The sequence below is a fragment of the Leopardus geoffroyi genome, chromosome B3 (assembly GCF_018350155.1).
Source record: "Leopardus geoffroyi isolate Oge1 chromosome B3, O.geoffroyi_Oge1_pat1.0, whole genome shotgun sequence".
Taxonomy (NCBI): Eukaryota; Metazoa; Chordata; class Mammalia; order Carnivora; family Felidae; genus Leopardus; species Leopardus geoffroyi.
Window position 1 is genome coordinate 125,327,876 of NC_059337.1, and position 25,561 is coordinate 125,353,436.

General features: G+C 37.0%; 1 protein-coding gene across 11 annotated transcripts in view; it reads right to left on the reverse strand.

Moving 5' to 3' along the window:
- CEP128 (centrosomal protein 128) overlaps positions 1–25,561 on the reverse strand; it is a 398,658-nt gene that overhangs the window by 229,922 nt on the left and 143,175 nt on the right. For all 11 annotated transcript variants that reach the window (XM_045451751.1, XM_045451752.1, XM_045451750.1 and 8 more), the window contains 2 exons: positions 17,675–17,851; positions 12,469–12,528 (listed from right to left, as the gene is read on the reverse strand). In XM_045451751.1, the coding sequence (XP_045307707.1) occupies positions 12,469–12,528; positions 17,675–17,851 (237 nt within the window). The remainder of the gene's footprint in view (positions 1–12,468; positions 12,529–17,674; positions 17,852–25,561) is intronic.

A 25,561-nucleotide genomic window follows, 5' to 3' on the forward strand; every position in this document is an offset into this window, starting at 1 on the left:
CCACGTTCCGGGAGGGTATTGCCAAGACAGGGGTCCCTCTTCCCCCAGTTCACAGTCAAGTTATATGGTATTGTGGCATAATAAGAAAGATATTTGGTCTTTGTCCTTTATTCTTGGCACAGAGCTCCTAAAGCCCAGGAACTTCCAGAGTGAGAAGAATGTCCTTTGTTATTTATAACAAGCTCTTAGATTACACCCAAGCTCATGCTAATGAGGTGGTTTAGGTAGTTGAACCTACTGAGCCCCCAGGCACCCCTAAAAACTCTTGAACAATGAGGTTGGATTAGCTTCCAGACTGGTGAACATAGCCACATGCCAGGAACATGAGACATCCCCAAACTCCACGGGGACTCTTGGAGACCTTGCCCTATATAGACCTTGCCCTATATAACCTCTTCATCTGGCTGCTTATTTGTATCCTTTATAAATAAACTGGTAAGTAAAGTATTTCCCTTAGGCCTGTGAACCATGACAGCAAATTACTGAACCTGGAGAGAGAGCCATGAGAACCCCCAATTTGTGGCCAGGTCAGAAGGAAGTGTAGGTAACCTGGGGATATCTGAACTGGGTACAGGTGGGGCCGAGCCCTTAACCTGTGGTATCTGTACTAACTCTGGGTAGTTTGTGTCAGAGGTGAATTAAATTGTGGGACACCCCGTTGGTATCTGCAGAGAACTGGAGAATTACCTCATTTGGAAAACTCACACATCTGGAATCAAAAGTGATGTGAGCAGAAACAGATCATAATAGTAAGTATGGCACTGGAAGGTCAGATGGCTAGGATTTTTCACCACCATAGTTCTGATTTGAGTCGGCTAAGTTGCTGGCAAGTGAAGTGGAGAAACTAGGGATTCCTTCCATTACCAACCCCTCACTGATAGTGTGGCCACTCCACCTCAGACACAGCAGCCTGAGAATACTGGTATCCAATCTGCCATTTCCACAGACTGTTTGTGAGAAGGAGGGGCAAAAGCTACATGATCATATCAAGATTCAGAAAAAAGTGTATGATGAAATTAAACACCTATTCCCAATAAAGACACTGAACAGAAGGGAACAGAAGGGAAATTTTTCAACCTGATAAAACATTTTTATGAAAAGCCCATACCTATTATCATACTTAATGGTTAAAGACAGAATGCTTTATCCCTAAGATCATAAATAAGAAAATAATGTCTGCTCTAACCATTTCTATCTAACATTGTATCAGGAGGTCATAGCAGGGCAATTATGCAGGAAAATATCATTATACATAAATCACTTGTATTTCTATACACTTGCATCATCAATCCAAAACTAAATTAAAAAGACCATGTTTACAATAGCATCAAAAGAGTAACATACATTTAAAAAGAAAAACATACTTTTAAAAAGAAGTTCAAAATTTATACTCTGAAAACTACAAAAAACTGTTGAAAAAATTAAAGAAGGCCTAAATAAATGAGAAGATTTTACATGTACATACACGAGAAAACTTAGTATCATTAAGGTATTAAGAGAAATACTCCCCAAACTGATCTACAGATTTAATGCAATGCCTATCAAAATCCCAGCTGAGATCTTTGGAGAGATTGACAATGTGATCTTAAATTTCATATGGATATTCAAGGGACCCAGAATAGCCAAAAACAGGTGTTGAAAAAAGATCAAAGTTGGAGGAGTCACACTTAACTGATTTTAAAACTGACTAGAATGCCCTAGTAATCAAGACAGTGTGGTACTGGCATTAGGACAGACATAGATCAGTGGAATTAAACCCATACATATATATTGTCAATTGATTTTCAACAAAGGTTCCAAAAACAATCTGATGAGGAAAGATCAGTCTTTTCAACCAATAGTACTGAGAAAACTGAATATTCACATGCAAAAGAATAAAGTTGGACCCATACTTCATACCATCCTCAAAAATTAATTCAAGGGGCATCCAGGTAGCTCAGTCGGGTAAGCACCCGACTCTAGATTTTAACTCAGGTCATGATTTCATACTTCCTGGCTTTGAGCCTCGCGTCAGGCTCCAAGATATCAGTATGGAGCCTGCTTGGGATTCCCTCTCTCTCCCTCCCCCTGTCCTTCCCCCACTCTCTCTCTCAAACTAAATAAAATTTTCAAAAATTAACTCAAAATGGGTCAAAGACCTAAATGTAAGAACTAAAAACAGCAGATTCCTAGAAGAAAGCACAGGTGTAAGTCTTGGTAACCTTGGTCTGGCAACCTTGATTTCCTAGATATTACACCAAAAGCATAGACAGCCAAAGAAAAAAGCTGTTAAGTTAGACTTCACCAAAATTAAAACATTGTGCTTCAAAGATCACAATTAACAATGTGAAACAACAACCCATTGAATAGGAGAAAATAATTGTAGACCATATATCTGAGAAAGAACAATTTAGAATGATACATAAAGAACTCAGTAATAAAAAGACATAATGAATTAAGCAAGAGACATTTCTTCAAAAAACATAACACAAATGGCCAATAATCACATGAAAAGATGCTCAGAATCATTAAGCGTCACAGAAATGCAAATCAAAATCACAGTGAGATTCCATTTCACACCCAGCAGGACAGCTAGAATCAAAAAGACATATGATAACAACTGTTGGTATGTGTGGAGGAATTAGAGTTCTTATATAATGATGGTAGGAGTGTACAATCATGCAGTCACTTTGGAAAACCATCTGGCAATTCTTCAAAAGGGTAAACATAGTTACCATATAACCCAGCAGTTCTACTCCTGAGTATATTTTTAGAAGAAACGAAAACATACAGTCATGCAAAAACGCATAACCGAATGTTCATAGCAGCATTATTCATGATAGTCAAGAAATGGAAAAAACCCAAATGAACATCCACTGATAAATGGATGAATAAAATGTGGTATATCCATACATGGGACTATTATTTAGCAATGAAGTGAGGTCCTGACGCATGCTACGACATAGATGAGCCTTGAAAACATTCTGTTAAATGAAAGAAGTCATTCATAAAGGACCACATACTGTATGATTTCGTTTATAGGAAATGTCAAGAACTGGCAAATCTATAGAGATAGAAAGGTTACTTGTTGACTAAGGCTATAAGAGGGGTGAGTGGGATGGACAAATTTAGGAGGTGATAGCTAAAGGGTCCATATTTTCTTTTAGGGTGATAAAATATTCCAAAATTCATTGTGGTTGTGGCATCACACCTCTGTGAATACACCTAAAAATAATGAGTGATACAGTCTAAATAGGTCAATTGCATGATATGTGAATTATATAACAATTCAGCTATTTAACAATTAACAAAAGGAAGAATGTAAATAAGGGACAGAAAAACAAATTAAACTTAAATCTCCTTGTGGAGATGACACCTGGCTTTAGTATCTGCTACATAATTTATAGGCCTCTGTCCTACCTGAATGTCACTAGATAAAAACAGGAAGTCCCCAACTTACTTTTCTCTTTTTATTTTTTAATGTTTACTTATTTTTTGAGAGACAGAAAGAGAGCATGAGTGGAAGAGGGGCAGAGAGAGAGGGAGACACAGAATCTGAAGCACAGGCTCTGAGCTGTCAGCACAGAGCCCGATGCGGGGCTCAAACCCACGAACCGTGAGACATGACCCGAGCAGAAGTCAGATGCCTAACCAACTGAGACACCCAGGCACCCCTTGGAAGTCTCCAACTGAAACTGAGCTGTGTGGGGTGCATGGGTGGCTCAGTCAGTTAAGCGTCCGACTTTGGCTCAGGTCATGATCTTGCACCCTGTGAGTTCAAGACCTGCCTCTGGCTCTGTGCTGACAGCTCAGAGCCTGGAGCCTGCCTCAGATTCTGCATCTCCTTCTCTCTCTGCCCCTCCCCCACTCATACTCTGTCTCTCTCTCTCTCAAAAGTATATAAACATTAAAAATTTTTTAAAAAATAGAGCTGTGGACTTCCAAATATGATTGTAAACTTTAATTAAGACTGCTTCATTTCCCAATATCCATTTTGAAATTCCCACGCAAATACAAAAAGATAAAAAGCTTCCATAGGACAGGAAACCAGGAAACATAGTCAACTCTCCACCAAATAAAAGGAACATTTTCTACTACAACTTTTTTCTAAATAAAGCATGGAGGCAGAATATAGGGTCAAAGGTCAGGATGAGTCATATACCACCACCCCCACCGAACCACAATATGAGAGAGAGAAGGAAGTGAATTGGACTATTCTTTCAAAAGCACACTCTATGGAGACAGTGGAGCACATGTTGGAGGCTGGAACTCAGGAGAATGTTACCAATATTCAAAACAAGCAAAAATGACATGGAATGGACCCAAGTGTGTGTACTTGAGACTTAAATGTTAGGGGGAAAAGAGAGAAAGGAATCAGTACTGGTGTTTCTAGCTGAAGAAATGTGAAAGAGGAAAACTAGAAGCAAAGATTTAGGGGTTAAAAAGTTAACAACAGATTGGAATAAGCTGAACTTGTTAGGACTAACACAGAGAAGTGTAAATGACTGGTTGGATATATAGATCTAAAGCTCCAGAGATATGGATGAGAGATACAAAGTAAAGAATCAACAGCATCAAGGCAAAACAGCCCATGGAGTGTCTATGGAGACAAGAGAGAAGAATTTAGAAGAGATGAACGGAAGAGAAGCGAAAAATAAAGCTGAGAAGTAGTTGGAAAGGCAGGAAGAAAATCGGGGTTTTGCAAAGGAAGAAAAGGAAAATACTACAACAGGATGGATATGCTTAGTGTCAAAGACTGCCAAAGGAAAAGGCCACTATATTTAGCAATTAAAATATACATCTTTATCAAAAACAACTGGAGTTCAACCCACCAAACCAATACAGGACTGAAAATATGAATGCCAAATTGTTGATGATGATTATGCCCACTCAGGAGAGAGGTGTCAAGAGGCAAAGGAGAACATATATTCCAAATTTATTCTCCATACTTCTATATTGCTAAAGTCTTGAAAATGAAAATATGTTCAACGCACTATGTAACAAAAAATTATTCTAGACAATTTAATCAGTAGTTTTAGATATAAGTCAGTTGGAAAATTATTCTAAAACATCACTACCTAAGTCATTTATTAATTGATATTAACCAGGCAAAATAAGAGACAGTCTACACTATTGCTGCCTGCTTCTATGTCAAAACTACAACCTGAATAGGGGCACCCGGGTGGCTCAGCCGGGTAAGCGGCCAACTCTTGATTTCGGCTCAGGTCATGATCTCATGGTTTGTGAGTTCTAGCCCCATGTGGGTGTGTGCTCTGAGCACAGAGCCTGCTTGAGATTCTCTCTCCTTCTCTCTGCCCCTCCCCCACTCATGCATGCACGCTGTCTCTCAAAATAAATAAACTAAAAAAAAAAAAGAAACTACAATCTGAACCTTTTGTTCACCTTTGATCATACCTTTTGTTCACCTCATCAAACTTTAGCAGTTACTCAAGAAAAATAAATAAATGGAAAAGCCCAAATAATTATCATATTATGCAAGGGAAAAGGGGAAAGTTAGATGTATAATTTCTGGAAAAGATATATTTTCAACCAAGTCTTTTTGCTACTTATTTGGCACCTTAAACACGTGCACATCTTTATCCTTGAATGTTAATGAATTTGATATACTAAATCCTTAAGACTTTTTTCAAGAATTTAAAAATATTCTTCAATTTAAAGCACCCCGGGAGTGGATGTGGGTTCATGCTTGTATGCTCAAACACACACTAAAACTAGTACACTGTTTTGCACATAGTGAGGACAGGACACACGCAATTAAGTGAAAAATTAGATGCCGTTAAGTTCTTGTAAAGAGGAAGCACCTTGTGTTTAATAAAACAGAAAAATAAAATATCTTGAAAACAAACAAAAAAAATCAAAAAAAATTTTTGTATTATTATATTAAGAAAGTTTAATGAACATTCATAAGTAACACATTTAGGACCTGAGCACTATTGATTTGGATTATAAAAATACAACCAGGAAGAAGGGCTGGAAGGATGGTCCTTCTAATAGGATTATGTCCATGGTTCTTCTCAGATCCAACAGTTTCCTATCACGTAAGAATGAAACACTAATGTTATCAGATCTTCTGATACCTCAAAAGAAAAACAAATTCCATGCTGTAAGTACGCAATTGTAAAGTTTTTTTTTAAATGTTTGCTACCAATTCTCTGTTTTAAAACCAATGTGGTCCAAACAAAGTGAGTCTTTTCGGATCACCAGTTTGAATCACCCTGTTTAATCTGTTCTTGCACAGTGATTTAAATGCAAATTTAAAACCTAAGGACTCATTCCCCTGTTCTCAAAGATTTCATATTACTCCATCCTAATCTTTGGCCTGTGCTCAGTACCATTGCTAAGGGTTGATAATGGAGAAACAAAAAGATATGTTGTCATAACAATAATCGTACTGATTTTGGTAAAACAAAACAAAACAAAACAAAAAACCCACAATTTCTGAACCAAAGCATTAATCAGGTTTTATATGTGTTATGGACTAATTGTACCCCCCTCAAGTTTATATGAAGTCCTAACCCTCAGGTGACTCTGTTTAGAAATAAGGCCTTTAGGGAAGTAATAAAGGCTAAATGAGGTTACCACAGTAGGGCCCTCATCCTATAGGACTGGCATCCCTATAAGAGGAGGAAGAGACACTCTGTCTTCCAACCCCCAATTCTTCCAATAATACTCCCATCCCATCCCCCCATAATGCCCGTCCCCCTACATGACAGGTGGCCACTTACAAGCCAAGAAGAGGCCTCACCAGAAACTAACCCTGACACCTTGACCTTGGACTTCTAGGCTCTAGAACTGTAAGAAAATAAATTATCTGTTGTTTGAGCCACCAGTCTGTGGTATTTTATTATAGTGGCCTAAACAAACTGACCTATGGCTTCAGTTTATTCCAACAAAGCCTTTATTCCATCAACATACACAATTTAAAAATAGGTTATAGTTAGATGCTTGTTATGAATTGAATATGTATGCAGAATATATTATTAATCCTACAAAACAAAATATCAACTTATGGAAATTTAATCAACAAATAGTCAATTATGAGAATCAGTGTTTGCTAGAGAAACACCCAACGTCTTTCATTAAACGCCTTGGAGAAACAGCTTGGAACACAGCATAGGAATAACTTTACCAATTCCAAATAATAATTACCTGACAAGGCTATTAATCACAGTGCAAACACCATTCTATTAACCACTCACAAGAGCATCTTAAAGATTACATAATAGGCTCATTTATTTAACTATATCAGCAAGTATTGCTAAATAAACTATAATAGAGAAAGAATTTCTAAATAAGGCAGTCTTTTACCTTCATAGTTGACAGCTTGCAATTAGGTGGGAATAAGTATCTAGTAAAACAATCAAAATGATCTTTTTAATCTGTAAGAATCCTCTAGTGAGATTTGGAGTAATAATATACTAAAGTCATTAAGGAATGACTCAAAGCCAAAACCAAGGGAAATAGAAAATTCGAATAAAAAGATTATAGCTGATAGAGTTAGCAATAATACCAGGGCCCATAATTTTGCTGCTTTTAACTACCGTACTTCCTTTGCCACAACTCAAAAAACAATTTTGAGAGGAAATGTTAATAGAAAAACCAAAGGTAAAGGAAGACGATGGCAATTTCTGAGAATGTGCCAGGAAACCAAAACAAAAATTAAACTGAAGTGCAAAATTCAAACCCAAATCAACCTCAAAACCTCTTTTAGTAATATTCTCTCTGGTTTCCTACATAGTTATGAATAAAATCATGAAGAAAAAAAATAACTCCATAATAAGAGTTCATATGTAAAAATACAAAATGCTTTTCTTCAATTAAACTGAATGTGTTCCATACACACAATCTAAAGTATCTTTAATGAATCAAGATACCTGAGTATTTGTATCTCATTTTGATGTCTACACTGGAAGGATAAAATGCTAGATGGTTATTCACATCCTTCAACAAGAATTAAATATACTGGGTCTGATACTTCTCATACAATGGGTGTTTTAAAAAAATCCGTATCACTAAAAAGACAATATGCATAAAAGCAAGGTTTATATTCAAAGGTAGATTATACTACCAATCAAGAAAGACTGGCACAGAATTCAGAGACCCAGGTTCTAAATCCTTCTCAGTAACTAGCATTATGTCATTAGGTAAACAATTCCCAGGGCCTTCTTCTCATCTATAAAACAAGGAAGTTAGACTACATGATCTCTGAAGCTGCTTCAGTTATAATAGTCCAAAAACGGCAGGAAAAGCAATACCAGAACACATTATACCATTAAAAGTGGGACTCTTTGGAATGATATCAAACAAAGTAAAAAAGGAAAATCCCCCAATACTTTGGATGTCTATTTCTTATCTATATAACCTTAAAAGTTTACAGTTCTGATCAAATAAAATATTTGAGAATTAGATTTACTGAAATCTAATCTGCTTGCTATTTATTCTTCAGTGTTATTTAAGCTGAGGAAGTAATCTGAGTAGAAAAAAATGTCACATTCCTAATATAAGTACTCTTTAAAAATATATATATATATATATTTATATATATATATATAAATAAATATATATATAAATATATATTTATTTCCAAGAAGGAATATGTGTGTGTGTGTGTGTTCCAAGAAGGAAGAAAGTGTTACAGCCAAAGAAGCATATAAATTTACCTTTTTGCATTTTAAGGGAATAATTAGTACTAGACTTCCAGAATTAAATATATTCTGTAAATAACAGAGCACTCAGGATCCTGCCTTATGCTGAAGAGCATCTGACACCAGCTTTTCTTTTATTTGCTATCACAAAATGATTAACTCAAGATCTGGGATCAACAGTGATTGATATTCTCTAGGACTGTCTTTCCATCTTGAGAGTACTTGCCTGCTCGAGATTTGATCATCTGCCCGCATTTTCTGTCAGTGTCTTCGCAACTGCTCATTTCTTCCCATGATTTGCTGATCTTTGCCTTTGTCCCTGCTTCTCTTTGGGGCTTCCTGTCCAAATGGGACTTTCTAGACATCAATCCCAGTGCTAGAAACTCCTTCAGTACTTCTGCTGGCTTGCCTATCTAGGACTCTGCATGTTGATCTATTCACATACTGAACTTTGAGTGGGATCTCCTACTTAGTCTTGAAAACCACAGATATCTCCTTCTCTACCACTCCATCTGACATAACATTAAACATCATCTGCATATTGTCACCAAAGCATTACTTCAGTCTGTCCCTTCCTCTGAATCTCTACAATTTCCTTGGTTTGGACTTTCACCCCAGAGACTTTGGTCTCACCCAAAGACCTCTTAACTGGTCTTCCTGCCTTTAGTCTTCCCACTTCTACTCCACCTTTTACATCACTATCTGAGTAATGCTTCTAAAATAGGAGTACAAATTTATCAGTATCCTGTTCAAATCTCCTTTGTGGTTCTCCCTAAATGCAGAACTGAAGTCAAACTTCTAAAATAGCATACAATGTTCTTCTTAGTTACCTATGCTCTACCTCTTTCTAAAGCCTCATCCCTGCCATTCTCTGCCTCATATTTTCATCTTGTATTGACAAATCGCTTGGGGTTTCTTTCCATTTATCATGCTGTTTCTCTTCTATACCATGCCTACAATTGTTTACTGTGCATGCCTGGTCTTTCCTCTTTATCTGCCCAGCTTCAAAATTCACTTGAGGGATCAGACTCCATGGTGGCCTCTGCACACCTGTATCACTGCTCTTAGACATAATATTGAAATTATCAATGTGTCAGCTTTTCTAGGAAAATAAACTGTTCCTCAAGAGAAAGGATCATGCCAAATTCATTATTATGCCCACAGCATGTAATCTAGCATCTGGCACACAGTAGCTAGTCAGTAAATTCTTGTTAAACTGAATAAAATTTGGCCTCTAAATGCCTTATTGGGATTTATGACAAAAACAAATCGCTGATCTATTGGAACGGATTGCCTGGTGTTCCTCAATGGTATTTCCTAATTCTCAATCCTCTTCCTCCCTGTATTATAAGGTTCTTGCCATTCTTTGGTTATTTTACATATAAGCCTGGTCCAACTCTCAGTTGGACTTCATATTTATATTATGTAACCAATGTCGACAAAGCAACAGTGACCCTATCCTCACCCAGTCCCCTAGTTCTTCCAGGATTAACACTAACAGAAGAAATTCATTTGGCAGATTTATGAAAACAATTACCAAATGCCCTCGGAGGTCCTTCTAACACTGCAAGATGTCAGCATGGACTAGCTGAATAGCAATTCTACTTTCCATATAGTTTTTGTCCTCTGATTTCAGATCTTATCTTCAATACTTATAGAGCTGTCCAGTCATAGTTCATGGGAATTACAGTATTGTAGCCCATCAATAACCTAAGCCATCTTTCTGGTAAATAGATTCAATTCCTCCTTAGTCAGTTGGTCAGCGTGGTATTGCTTATCATGACCCTTTTACGCTCTACAGGAAGGGTTGTCTCATGCAGTATTAAAACTCGTCTGATCAGAAGTTCAATCCCATTAAATGATAAGGGAAAACTGCTCACTAGTTCCCAAATTAAAGAGCTATGATTAAGAGTCATCTCTGGCTCTCATAATTTAACTGAACAACAGCAGTGAAAGCTTTCTGTTCAGAAATGATAAAGATTTTAACTTGAAAGAAAATTCCAAGTACATTGCTCTTGTTGTCAGAATTGAGGAATCGGGAAAAAGAAACAAGAGAAATGAGAAATGCTTTATTAATGCACAACAGAAGTTTCTAGCCCGAAATTTCTGAGCCAGCAAAACATGTATATTCTGAATTTTCTATGAAGGTGGCATAAATACAAGTTTGCATTTGGTTCTATCAAAAACGGTTAGGGATGAACAGCATCACTGTACTTAAAAAAGGAGGAAAATTTTACCGGGTTGGGTAAATTTCAATGGTCAATCATAACGCTATTCGTTTCTTATTAAGAATGCTTAAAAAAAAAAAAAGTTTCCTTAAAGCACAGCTGGTCTTCAAAGGTGAATCATGTCTTTCTGTCAACTCCCACCCATACCTTGCCACCAAGTTCAAGGCAATATCTGTGTTTATTCAGGTATTCTCAACTTCTTACCATTATTTTACCTATAATTAGCCAACTAGAGAACTTCTATATATTTTTTGTATGATCAAGTTAAATACTGCATTTATGCAGAAACCACCTGTAACATGCTGGTGGCATCATACCCCCCTATCCTTCTAGTACTGATATCACAGTCAGTTCTTCCTCTTTTTGCATTTGTTAATGTTTGTGTATTTCTATAAAAATATAACATACCTTAAGGATTTTTTTTTAATTGTTTACATTTCCATTTTCTTTATTAATTTCCATGGCTTGCTGACACTGATAACCCTCATGCCTATACACAAAAGAGCACATAATTGATAAATCTTGGCTAACTGAAGACTTTAGACAGCATCACACATAATGGTGAGAACATTAATTGTGAGTCTGACATGGCATGCGGTCCATGTTCCCATTTTTTATATGGCACCGGAAAAGTCATGTACATTTTCTAAAACCTCCCTTTTCTCATATATTTAAATAAGGATACTGCACAAACTTAAAAGTTCTTTCAAATAATAAAATCCTAAATTGGACCACAATTGTTCAGGTTTAAAGTACAGCTGGTTTTCTTTATTTTTTTCCCCCAAGTTTATTTATTTATTTTGAGAGAGAGAGAGAGAGAGAAAGCGTGAGCAGTGGAGGGGCAGAGAGGGAGGGCAGGGAGAGAGAGAATCCCAAGCAGGCTCCACACTGCCAAGATGGAGCCCAATGCAGGGCTTGAACCATGAGATCATGACCTGAGCCTAAGTCGGTCGATTAACCAACGGAGCCACCCAGGCGCCTCAAAGCTGAAAGAAACTAGCCTGGGAAGGAATGCAAGTCCTTGAGCATTGACACTTGGAAAAAAACATCTACATCTTACGTGGCCACTAATTTCTATATATTTTAATCAAGGAATTTCCAAGTTGATGTAATAGATGAAGATAGCAGGTAATTATCCCATATTGCAGAAGAAGCTTTTTGCTAAAATTAGCAAATTGTTCAATTTTATTTAGATTTGCTTACCTACCCTTTAAATTTAAATCATCATGCAAAAGAACCATGAAGCAAGAAAGGTTGGTTATAGCAGCCCTAACCTTCGTACACTTCCAGAGACACTGCCTATCCCAAGGAAAAGGCAGAAGAATTTGCTTCTTTGACAATCTAGTTTTACTACTTCAACAGTTTTACCTTCCTTTATTTTCTCCTTCCGTACCTATACAGTTAAGCTAATTTGTAAATGTTAAACTAAAGAAACAAGGAAGTTTCTTAAATTCATGACAATGATGTCTTCCCCAGCAATGAAGTATTACAGCTGCATATGCTCTGTTCAATAACAAAATGGTATGGTTAGCCCAAACAGGACACCTTGAAGGTCATAAATACTATGATAACTTTAGGATTTAAAAGCAAATTACCTTGCTTTCTGCTAACCAGCGATGTGGGTCATAATTAATATCAGGACCAGATGAAAAAACCTACAGAAAAAGGAAATAGTCTATTAGAAGTAGAATTTTCTCTGAAATGACCTTACATAAATGAAATTCTTCACCATAACACATAAAAGTTTAATCCCTAAGTTTAAAGGCTTAAAAAGAAGAAAGTTCATTATCAAGTACTCAACTAATTCCAAACCACCACTTATTATGTCCATTTATGTACACGTGTATATATGTATGTACTCATTGAGAGTAAATATTTGGCTCAAATATAGAGGCACATATCAACTCTCAAGCGTTATCATTGCTAGAATCGTTAGAGGCTGATTCCATGGACTTCTGTCAGGCAGCTTCAATCAAACCAGTTTTTCATTTTTTTGTTTGTTTCTTTTCCTCAGTCTTGTTCCACATAATATATTTCACAGTTGGTTAGATGTAATTACATGGAAACTTAATTCTTTGTCTCTTTTATCCTTCTTTAATTTTATACTGTGAGGGCCATTTTGTCTCATTAATGGTTGGGTAGAATTGACAGCAACTAATCAACATGATTTTGTGCAAATGTTGCTTTATATTTCATGACGGTAACAAAATCCTACAATAAATAGGTTCTGTATACCAGCTGCCTTGATTTCCTTCATACCAACTCATTTATAAAATCCATTGCCATCTGGTTCTGCCTTATTACTAATAAAATGATGTTCAAAGGCTGTCAATGACTTTATGATTCTAAACACAATTTTTTTTTCAGTTCCTACTTGCTTTGAAACAGGTGCTACCTATGATATTTTTACAGGACTCCATCCTAGAAATGTTGTGTAAAAATATCCTATCCCTCTGCAAGATGTCTATTCCTATTCTCAAATACTTCCATACTTCCTGATGTGTGTGCACATCACTCCCCTAAGGAATATCATTAGGTGATTCATTTAGACACATGAAGAATGTATAATGATGCTGACCATATGCCATAAACAAACATGTTGTATTCTTAGCTCCCACTTTTCTCTCCTCCACTTTTTTTTACCATCCAAATCTCACCCAACTCACAGGCCGCCTTTCCTTCAGTCAAATTCTGCCTGTTCTAGCTTGTGATGTTTTCTTCCTCTTTGAACTCTGCTATTTGCAAGCATCCATTTCTCACTGATTATGATGTTTTCATTATTCTTTTCCATTTATCTGTGTCACAGTTTCAATTAAATCTTCAGTGACCTAAGATCTAGTGCTAAAGATTAAAGTTTAAAATAATTTGACAGGAGTACAAATAATAATCTCATTTTGTGATTTTTTACAAATTTATATATAGTGTTTAAGAAACAGCCTGTCCACTTACAAGTGATGTGACTTAATTTCTCTAAGCTGCAGGTTATCATCTATAAAGTAGGCAAACTGCCTCATAAGGTCAAGGTACAAATTAAATAAAATGAGGACTGGCACAGTATCTGGCACAGAGAACATCATTATTACTACTAACTGCATATAAAGATGTCATCATCAGAAAATAGACTTCCAGTTCGATGGTAACAAGAACACTACAACAACAATTTGTCATAAACAGATGAATAAAAAATATATATACATAAATATACAAATATATATGAATATATGACAAAAAGGGCACTACATAATAATGACAGCTAGCATTATTTGAGTATTTACTAAGTGCAAAATATTTCACTCCATAATATGCACCTCATATATCTTATTTTACTTTATCCTCAAAATAAGCTAACTTATAAATGGGACATGAATTCTTTTTTTTTTTTTAATTTTTTTTTCAACGTTTATTTATTTTTGGGACAGAGAGACAGAGCATGAACGGGGAAGGGGCAGAGAGAGAGGGAGACACAGAATCGGAAACAGGCTCCAGGCTCTGAGCCATCAGCCCAGAGCCCGACGCGGGGCTCGAACTCACGGACCGCGAGATCGTGACCTGGCTGAAGTCGGACGCTCAACCGACTGCGCCACCCAGGCGCCCCTGGGACATGAATTCTTAAAGAGAAATTACCTAAGTTGTCCAAGGTCACACATTAGCAATTTAGAGAGATGTAATTTGAACCTACATCTGTCTTGATCCAAAGCCTATCCTCTTTATGCTCTCCAAAGAGTGCATACTCAGAATAAGTGTTATAAGAAAAGCTCTTCAATCATCGACGATTGGTTTGTGAAAATGATGTAACTTTAATTCAGGCAATGCCTAACTCAAATTCAAACAATTTCCTAATTGTTATATAACAGTGGTGGCTTATTAAGTGTCCGTCCTTAAGTTTTCTAATATTATATGCATTTACTAAAGTGGGATAAGTAATAAATAGGGTGGCTAGAAACAGGTAATTAGAAATAATACCAACACTCCCAGGTACTTTTCTCAGGCTCATTTGTTACATATCTATTATCCAATTCATATCATAGCTGTCACTACATAAAATGACTTAAAAATTTCATCCACAATATTTCAAAAACAAATGACAAAGAAAAATTGGAATTATTCCATTTTTTAAGACATTTTAGGGGCGCCTGGGTGGCGCAGTCGGTTAAGCGTCCGACTTCAGCCAGGTCACGATCTCGCGGTCCGTGAGTTCGAGCCCCGCGTCGGGCTCTGGGCTGATGGCTCAGAGCCTGGAGCCTGTTTCCGATTCTGTGTCTCCCTCTCTCTCTGCCCCTCCCCCGTTCATGCTCTCTCTCTGTCCCAAAAAAAAATAAATACACGTTGAAAAAAAAAATTAAAAAAAAAAAAAAAAGACATTTTATAAGGACCACCACTCTCCCTTAGATCTCTGAACTGTAAGGCAAAGAATTTTATTTTAACAACACCTTGAGTAGTTTATTTGAGGAGAGCAAATGTTGTATTCTTGGGTATTCATTTTTCCCCCAAGTTTATAGGACGGTAACAACAGAAATTATTAATGGAAAGAGACCCACAATGAAAAAACTGTGCTCTTAAAAAAAAAAAACAAAATAAATAAAACTTAATATAATTTCCATTCTTTTAGATTTACTTTCTACCCATCACTTGGATTGAATTAGTCTTTCTCTAGGGACAAAGTGTAAAGATCCATTACCACAGTCACTGCTTTCCTATTAAAGAACAGGGTGCTTTTTAGAATATGTTAGAAGGATCATGTGTGCCTCAAAAAGAAATAAGAAAATATTTAAGCAGTCTGCTATCTTCTCACTATGTTTTAGGCTGTAATTGCCCATAACAAGGTTCATATATCTTATAGCATGGTCCAAATGATTCCATTTCTACATCTTTGATTGAAAATAAGCTGTCTTGACACAAATACTTAAATATAGAATAAATATTTCACTATTTTTTAACTTTTTAATAAATATTTATTTATTTTTGAGAGAGAGTGAGCAGGAGAGGGACAGAGAGGGGGACAAAGGATCCAAAGTGGGTTCCGTGCTGACAGCAGACAGTCCGATGTGGGGCTTGAACTCACGAACCCCAAGACTATGGCCTGAGCTGAAGTCAGACACTCAACAGACCTAGCCAACCAGGCATCTCAATATTTCACTATTAATATGTGCTCCTTTTAGATAAAATTAGAATCTTAAGGCCATGCATCTTTTAAATATATTTAAAAATAACAAGTCTTAAATAAAAAAAGCAGCATTAGATAGGAAAAAGAATACACCAGCATTATAACAGGCCCTGTAACAAAACTCAAACAGTTTTTCCTCTAAAGCCAATTACTTCTCATATTTGGCTCATAGTCCTCTCAAACTGACATCTGAGCTTTTTGTTGAATGTAACTAGAAATACATACTGTAGAAATTCCATCAACTCTACCAAAATCTATCCATTGAAAAATTTCTGTTGAAGTTGAATCCTAAGATACCTTCCACTGTAAGAGTAGAATTACACTTTTCTTTTCTTTAGAACACCACTTAAGGGAAAAAAAGAAGAAAGAAAGAAAGAAAGAAAGAAAGAAAGAAAGAAAGAAAGAAAGAAAGAAAGAACGAAAGAGGGATAAGAACAGAAAAAAGGAGGAGAAAGCAATACAAAAAGGGAAGATCATTTTATATGAGGAAAGACATGACAAAATAAAAAAGAAGAATCATCTGAAAAACAGTTTTTAAATATTAGGCATAACACTATAATTTGAGTCCCACCATATCACCACATGACATAAATACAGGGAAAACGATGGTTACATGATACGTGTTATGGTCCTACTGCATCAAAGGAACACAACACAGGGCGCCTGGGTGGCTCACTATCCACCTTTGGCTCAGGTCATGATCTTACAGTTCATCAGTTCGAGCCCCCCGTCAGGCTCTGTGCTATCAGCTCAGAGCCTGGAGCCTGCTTCAGATGCTGTGTCTCCCTCTCTCTCTCCCCCTCCCCTGCTTGTACTCTGTCTCTCTCTGTCTCTCAAAAACAAACAAACGTTTAAAAAAAAAAAAAAAAAAAGGAACACAATACAATACAGCAGTGTACAAAGAGGTGCTTATCTTCAAAGAATTAAGAACATACATGATTAATTCTGTTTTTATTCATCATTTCCCTAGCACTATAAACTGAATAGCAATATTCCATTTTAAAGACAGAAAAACTAACTTAAGCATAATTTGTTTAAAAAAGGAATGCAAATAGCATCATGGTTACTTGTTTAAGCTCCAGAGTTAGACTCCCAAGGTTTAAAGTCCTGGTTCTAGCATTTAACTGGATATATGGCGAGGGGCAAGTTACTTAACCTCTCCCAGCCTTGCTTTCTCAGGCCTAAAATTGATTTAATCAGAGTACCTAAAGGAAAGGGTGGCTTTAGGGGTTAAGGGAGAGAATGCACATACGTAGCTACCACAGTACCTGTAATGTAACTAGTCCTCAATAAATATTAGCCATTAATACACTAGCAACAACAAAAATGGCCTGATAACGACAACCGAGGCCTCTTGACTCCAAGGATATTTTTTTTAGTCAGAACTGCTGCCTCTCTCATAAGACATTTTCTTTTCCAGAGTGAGATAGAGGCAATTCAATGAAATAATGATACACGTTCTCTCCCACAACTCTGCAAGAGATACGGTATCTCATTTTAAAAAATGCAAGATGTTATTTTGTTTCATAAAACTTTCCAGAATAAAAATGTGACTACCATGTAACCATGCATTAAAATCTTATTATAATTATATATTAGGAAACTAACTGAAAGGCACAATGAGAACTCATAATTACTTTCAATTTCTCCATCGAGTCCCTGGAGAAGGTTTTACAAGCTGCATCAATTTCTTTTCCTATGACACCAAGAATGGATTCCTGTTCAGTCTCCAGGCAAAGAAGTTGATCCTTGAGCTGCAATCTGGCCTCTTCCATCCTCCTTAAGTACTCTTCTTCATTGCTTATATGCTTTTCCTAAAACATGGATAAGAAATAAAAACAGAATTAAGTAATGGCACGAAACGCTTGCAATACCTGTGTAGCCAACTCAAAGGAGTGTGTAAGGAACCACATCTGACTCTGTCAGTCTCTTTACTAAAAACATTTTGCCTACTCATCAGCTGAGGTCAAGTTACAGAGAATTCAGAAGAAGGGCATTGAGGAAACTGGGTGAGTGGATACTTGGCAAAGAAAATTAAAGTAATTCTGTAACCAAAAGAAAAAGAAGTTTAAAGAAATCCTTCACATTTTAGTAACATAATGCCATTAACAGATTGGAGAGTAACAGCTGACGCCACAAACGGACTTGGAGATTTCAGTAAATATTAGCAAAACGCTAGAAAAGTAAAATATAAAATAAGATTGTTAGTATCTTTATTTCAGGAAAAAAAATGTTACTACCTTATCTCATCAAAACATAGATTTTAAAAAGGCTAAGTTTTCAAATACAGTCATACTTCATAAATGCTTTGAGTCATGTAAATTTGATCAAAGCAAGACAGAGGTACTTCTCAAAAGTAAGCAAAAATATTTAATGAGAAGAGATTTCTAAGCATCATTTAGGAGATTACAAAGACTTGGGGGCCCCCTCTAGGCAAAGCAAGTCCCAATCATTACGGCTTCACAATTTCATTACTAGAAAAATTCAAGTGGTGTTGCACACACCTGAAGGAAGGTCACAAAATCACTAGAATGTAGTGTAAACAGTGGCCCAAAAAGTCATGGTGGCTGGCCAGCTTTGCTTTCACTCATTACACAGTGACCTCATCATCTTTACCTACCCTAGCAAATACAACATAAGCAAGGAGATGATGTGGCCAAAAAATCCAGCTTGAAGTTAAAAGAACAAAGAGATGTGCTCAATGAAAATTCATCACAAGAGGAAAAGATAGCATTTTAGCAGAATCACCTAACATTTCCTTTCAATCCAAATTACTTTTGCAAAATAAATGAAACCCTCTGCCCACAAGAAGAGAGCCCTCGCACAACCTGTCTTCTGCCCTTCTGTCCAGCATTGCCTCCCTCCTTCCCACTCTCTCTGACTGCAACTACTTGCAGCTTCTCCGACATGCCTGTGTACGTCTCCCCACCCCCATCTAATGTGTACGACTCTGCCTGAAGCTGCGCTATTTGAAAATGGGGCCAGTAGCTCAGAGGCAGCATTTATCCTGATGACTACATCCTCCTGGTCTGTAGCTCAGCTTTGTAAACTTGGGGACTGGATTTTCTTTCGTTCTTGGTACTCTGAGTGGAGCCATCTTTCAGCAATAGAGGAACATTAAGCTCACGAGAGACTAATGTACAAACTAGAATGCCACTCAATTAACTACATCAGCTTACAATAAGAACCATAACTGCCATACAGATCAGAATGTTCGTGTCAGCATAACCAGTATATGTTCTCCCTGCAGACCAATCTGGATGGGAAGGCAAATTATAATCAGAATGTTGCTTAATTAATAGGAAATTGTAGCGAGGGGAGTTTGTTTTATGAAACAATTCACAAATGGTATCACGTTAATGGCAGCCTGGCGTGTCCATCTACACATCAGGGATGTACAAACCACAAAAACGAGTGTTCCATTCTCCTGGGTGTGTTTGGATGCAGACTGCTGAAGTACATCTCCCTAACTTTCTCCTTTGTTCATGTTGTTTCTGCCCTCCTACCATTCAATTTCTCTCCCGCCTGATTGATACTGCATCTCTTTAGATACACTGATATCTTCACCGTCTTGCTTTCATCTAAGAGGCTTTCTGAAAAATTAACACCCTGGCTCTGAACAATACGTGATGACTTTCAAGCTTACTTACTACAAAGCAACCTTACTGCCAAGTCCCTGTGTGAAGGTATTTGCCTCTGTACTGTTGCTACGTACCGACCACCTCCACTTCCTATCCTTCTAAGCTTATCCTCCAAGATCTAGTCTCCTTTCTTTACTGATTGCCCAGTGCAGAATGTTCCCAGAGCATATTACACATGTCACAGTTGTTTAAAAATGTATCAAGCTGTAATATAATTGTTTGTGTGCAAGCCTCCCTCAATAAACTGCTAATTTGGGGAGACAACAAAACATGTTTACAATCATCTTTTAAACTCTCCAACTTTGCTGAAGAAATGATTTAATATTTTTTGAAGACTCAGATTCGACACTGGAAAGATCATTTCATCATGCAGACCTACATGTACTCAGAGGCTACTGAGGTGTGCTAGGAAGTTCTTTTTATGCATTCATAAACCTCCAGACTGCTGCTATATTCTCACTGGTGTGACATTAATAAAGAAAATAGCCTATCAGGGGTTACTGAGGCACCTGGAGGACACCTGTTGATATTCTAAACCCAAGCAATTAACAATGATATTCTAACTCTTCCTTCTTTTCTCATTTCCCTCAGATCTGGCTTTCCTCTATCCTCTATCACTTTTCTGTGCTCCCTATCACTTGACTCATCAATAAGACAAAACTATTTCTGTATTTTGATATTCCTGAAAATGTTAACATTGTCAGAAAAGGCTCCATAAATTCAATCTCTGTAGCAAAGACTGAAAACTTCATCATCCACTTCATTATTTTTGGTGAGATAGTCCACATGCTACGTCCAACCTCCCTTTGAAGTAAAACTCACAAAACAATGAACTCACATGGACCTTTTAGATCAGTAAGTCAAATTACCTATTATTCTTTCAGGAATCCCTTCTCTGACATTTCTGACAAATGGTCATCGAAGCCCTATGTGACCAGCCCTAGATTCCAAGAATAGGATACTTGACAAAACTGTCACATCTTTCCATTAGTCTAAGTGCTGTACTTAAGAATTAAATACAGGAACCCTGTACCCTTACTAAGTTACATTCCAGGTAAATCCATGTTCTTTAATTTAACTCAGTTTCAGGTACTCCACCATATTGGTTCTCCACCCACATGCCCTCTGAGACCTTAAATCTAAAAGTTAAGTAAGCTCTTCTACTCTGTACTTAAGGAATTGTAATTTGATTTATTCACTCATTCAACAAATTTTTATGGAAGGCCTACTACGGTGAGATGTTCTCCTGAGTACTAGGGACAGAGTGAATCAGATAAGGCTCCTGTCCTCATATAACCAAAAAATAACTCCCTGAAATGTCATCCCTTTTGTTTTGCCCCATTCTTCTGGTTGGAGAATACCTATCTCAATACCAACCGTAATACCCAGTGAATTAGCTTTTTGTCCCAGTTTCAGGTTCAGAAATAGCTCTACGAATCGAACAAGCTTGGCTAATTCTGTGGGACAAGTGGGAAACTGGTTGACATTAATCCAACCATCCTGTCTGATTTGAAGGTATATGAATTAATAAGGGGAGACGATAATATTTAGGCACTATTACGACTATTCCCTGGTTCTCTAATGAATTCAGAAGGAGCAATAACTCTACTATAAGATTAATCAAAAGCTATTATATATCTACAGAACTAAAAGTAACACAAGGGATTTTAGAGACTATTTAGAAATATGGAAGAAAAAGGTGGTTTTATGGTACAATGGATAGGGCACTGGACTTCTAGAAATATGGAAAATAGTCCAAAGTCAATGTTTCAGCATGAATGGACACAAATGTCTGGGTTGTGGGATCATAAGGAGCTTCTCTGTGGGGGAGTAGGAGGACAGGGTTCAAGAGATAGAAGCAGATGAAGCTAACTATTTATAGTAGTCTATATGATCCAAAAAGAAAGATATCCTAGACCATGCCTGATTCTGAGAAAGAACCTTAGAGAAAAAACTCAATCCTTAGTTACACAAGTGAGGAAACCAAAGCTCAGAAAGACCAAATAACCAGACTAAAATCAAAGAGGCCATAGCCCATGACCTGACTCCCCTGGTTCCCTGACTAAGTGCTCTCTATTAAAATGACAGATAAGGGACGCATGTGTGGCTCAGTCAGTTAAGCGACCGACGTGGGCTCAGGTCATGATTTCGCGGATCATGGGTTTGAGCCCCACGTTGGGCTCTGTGCTGACAGAACAGAACCTGGAGCCTGCTTCTGATTCTGTGTCTCCCTCTCTCTCTCTGCCCCTCCCCCGCTCATACTCTGTCTCTCCCTGTTTCTCAAAAATAAACAAACATTAAAGAAAAAAAATTTTAAATGCCAGATAAGTTGAGGGGTGCCTGGGTGGCTCAGGCAGTTAAGCATCTGACTCTTGATCTCAGCTCAGGTCATGATCTCAAGGTTTGTGAGTTGAAGCCCTGCATCAGGCTCGTGCTATCAGCAGAGAGCCTGCTTGGGATTCTGTCTCTACTTCTCTCTACCCCTCCCATGCTGTGCTCTCTCAAAATAAACAAACTAAAAAAAAAAGTTTAAAAAAAAGTTTAAAAAAAAAAAGAAAGAATACAAAAAATACTTCTGAATGGACATTATTACAAATGAAATACACAACATACTGGAAAATTCAGAATAGAGCACAAAAGGAGAAGGAGAAGAAGAAGGAGAAGGAGAAGGAGGAGAAGAAGGAGGAGGAGGAGGAGGAGAAGGAGGAGAAGAAGGAGGAGGAGGAGGAGGAGGAGGAGGAGGAGGAGAGAACACCATCAATAGCCTAAACTTTTAGGGGCTATCCATCTATACTGGATATGTACCCTGTGCACGTAAAATCTGCTCCTGGCAGATTTCAGTCAAAAAGTACACTAATCGCACCCTAGCAAGGTACAGTTCCACTGTTAAAATAGCAAATATTTTATGAGGTTTCCATTTCAGGATAGGAAGGGATTACACCGTTAACATTTGTGTCTAAAGTAAGTTAAAAAAAATATTGCTCACGATCTCATCAAACACACACACACACACACACACACAATGTTGACTGGCTTGATCAATGGAGCTATAAATTCAAAGGATACGAAATGTTCTCTGATTATATATTTATGTTACCACATGCTCTTCACAACTCAGAACATTCACTTTCCCAAAGGCTGTAAAGATTACAAGTAGACACAATCTTAATGGAAATAGAACTATAGTAAAACTAGAGCATGTCCAAAATGTTATATCCTTGGCAAAAATTTTGAGATTCCTTCAATGTCTTAAGAGTTCCAGAAAAGCCATGTTATTTCCAATACGGTTGTTACATGACATGAAAACAGTTCTTCATATACCTTAAAATAAAGATTTTAGCAAATAAAACACACTCCCATGACTAAATAAGTCATTAATTACAAAGTTAAAGCTATTCCTTCACTGAAAACTAAAGCCATCTTTAACACAAGCCCCAAGGCCATCTTTAACACATCAGCAGTAGGTGGGGGAGAGATAGGATAAGAGGCAGAGAGAGATCAAATTATATTAAAGGTTGGAATTTAAGCTAACATAATGTAATACAAAGTTATTGGAAGCATGGCATGTTGAAACTATAGACCAGCACATATCACCTAAAAAGTTTTTTTTTAATTTTTTTCAATGTCTATTTACTTTTGAGAGAGAGAAAGAGAGAGAGGAAGGGCCAGAGAGAGAGGGAGACACAGAATCCAAAACAGGCTCCAGGCTCTGAGGTGTCAGCACAGAGCCCGACGCAGGGCTCGAACCCATGAACCGCGAGATCATGACCTGAGCCGAAGTCAGACGCCCAACCGACTGAGCCACCCAGGCGCCCCTGCCTAAAAAGTTTTGAGAAAGAATATTTCCATAACTCAAGATAACTGTTATGCCTAAGCCTTAAATTCAGGACACTGGCATTACAAGGCAAATTATGAAACTATCCTGAACAAAAATTGGATCTGTCTGGAAGCCATTTATCTAACTCTCTAAAGAAAGCTCATATTACTTATGCCAACAGAGTTGACTCAGCTGCAAGGAAGTTAAGTTACAATGAAATGCCAACCAAGGCAGAAACTTCACAACTAAAAGAGAAGGATCTACCATAGATATTACAGGGTATCTGAAAAGACTTTAATCTGGAAAACTACCACACTGCAGTTCAAACTGTCTTGCAAAACAGCAAGAAAATAAACAAAACATTAAGTATTGGCCACAGCATAACTACTTTCTACAAACTTATTTCTGAAAAATACAAGATCTTTATATGATGGTGCATTTCTTAAATTCAAAGTACGGCTATATATTAAATGTTTAGATTGGTATCAAAAAATACGCAAAAAATAAAACAAAGCAACACTTCCACAATCAACAATTCAGATCAGTTTTTAAAAGTCTCCATGGATCTAACCTATGTAAATCTTTTGTCCTCAGTGAACCCAACACTACTCAGGAATAAAGAGGACAAGGGAAGGTCATAAACTGAATTTTTTACTTGCTATAGAAGTGCAGTAACATGAGGAACCTCCCTCCTCACCCACATGGATATTATAACAACAACAGATAACTGAGCTCTTAGGAATAATAGGAATGTCTACCCCTTCTCTATGCTCCCAAGGCACTTTACACAAGCTTCCCCTAGAGTTCTTACTATTTGAGTGTCTTTTATGTCTGTCTCCCCACCAGACTGTAAGTTCCTGTTGGGTAGAGATCTTATTCTTTATTTAAACATCCCAGTACCTAGTGGTGTGTCACACAGCAGTCAATTGATAAATCTTTCTGAAACATATATATTCTCCTACATTCCATTCATCCTGTGAGCATTTGTGTGTGTGTGTATTCTCTATGTGCTAGGCAGAATAGACCCCAACTATATGATAATGAAAAAAAAACAGAACCTCTGAACTCAAGTGACTGCTTGTGTTTCTGTAAGTTTATTTTTGCAATAAATTAATTAGTAAATTCATTGAAGGCAATCATCTTGTCAATTACAGGTTATTGTAACCATCAAGGCAAGGTGATGTCACAAAAGTGAGAGCACTGCCTTGTGGTAAGAAGCGATCAGATGCAGAGTAAGTTTTAAGGGTAGAATCAATAAGGTCTGCTGACAAATTAAGTACGGATCCATGTGTGAGAGAATGAGATGATTCTTTACATGTATTTAAAAAGCAAAAGAACATTGTAATTCCGACTAGAAGATTGGTTTCCTAAAGTAAAATTGCTCCTATTTTGTGGGTTAGATATACTCTCTTCTCCTCTGTAAGCAGATGCTTTACACTATTTCCTTCAAAGGAAGGGAAGAAGTTAGGATTAATAGCATACTAAGAATAAGAACTGAGAGCATTAGTAAAACAGTAGAGCTAACTGAAAAAAAGTAAGGCATAATTAGAACACTGGATATATGATTTGATGCACATTAAAATTTGAGTATGAAAGACTTTCCAATCCATAGCCTAGTCTTAAGCAGGCATAGGAAAGTTATCTATAAAACGGAAACCAAAAAATGGAAATTCAGATTTAAACTTCTAACCCCACTTAAGGAAATTATTCTTGCCTCAGGCTTTTTAAGTATCTTTTTCTAGGGGAATATTGAGCAATACAGAGATCATTGGCAGCATAATCAGAAAGGTGTCAGGATATGTACTGGATACATTCCTAGAAATTAATATTCAAAGTTGGAAACAAAAATACCACTGAAGGGTATTTTATGCATTCATTAAGTTTTAGGACCATTTTGCAATCATTACGTATTTCTCTTAAGTCAAATGCTGGGAAACAGAAATAACGTTAGTTATTTAAAATCAGCCACTTTTGATGCATTTCTATTTCTGAAACAAAATATGGACAAGGAAACAAACAACTAGAGTTTCAAATTATGCATTTGGAACGAACATTGTTTAATTTTC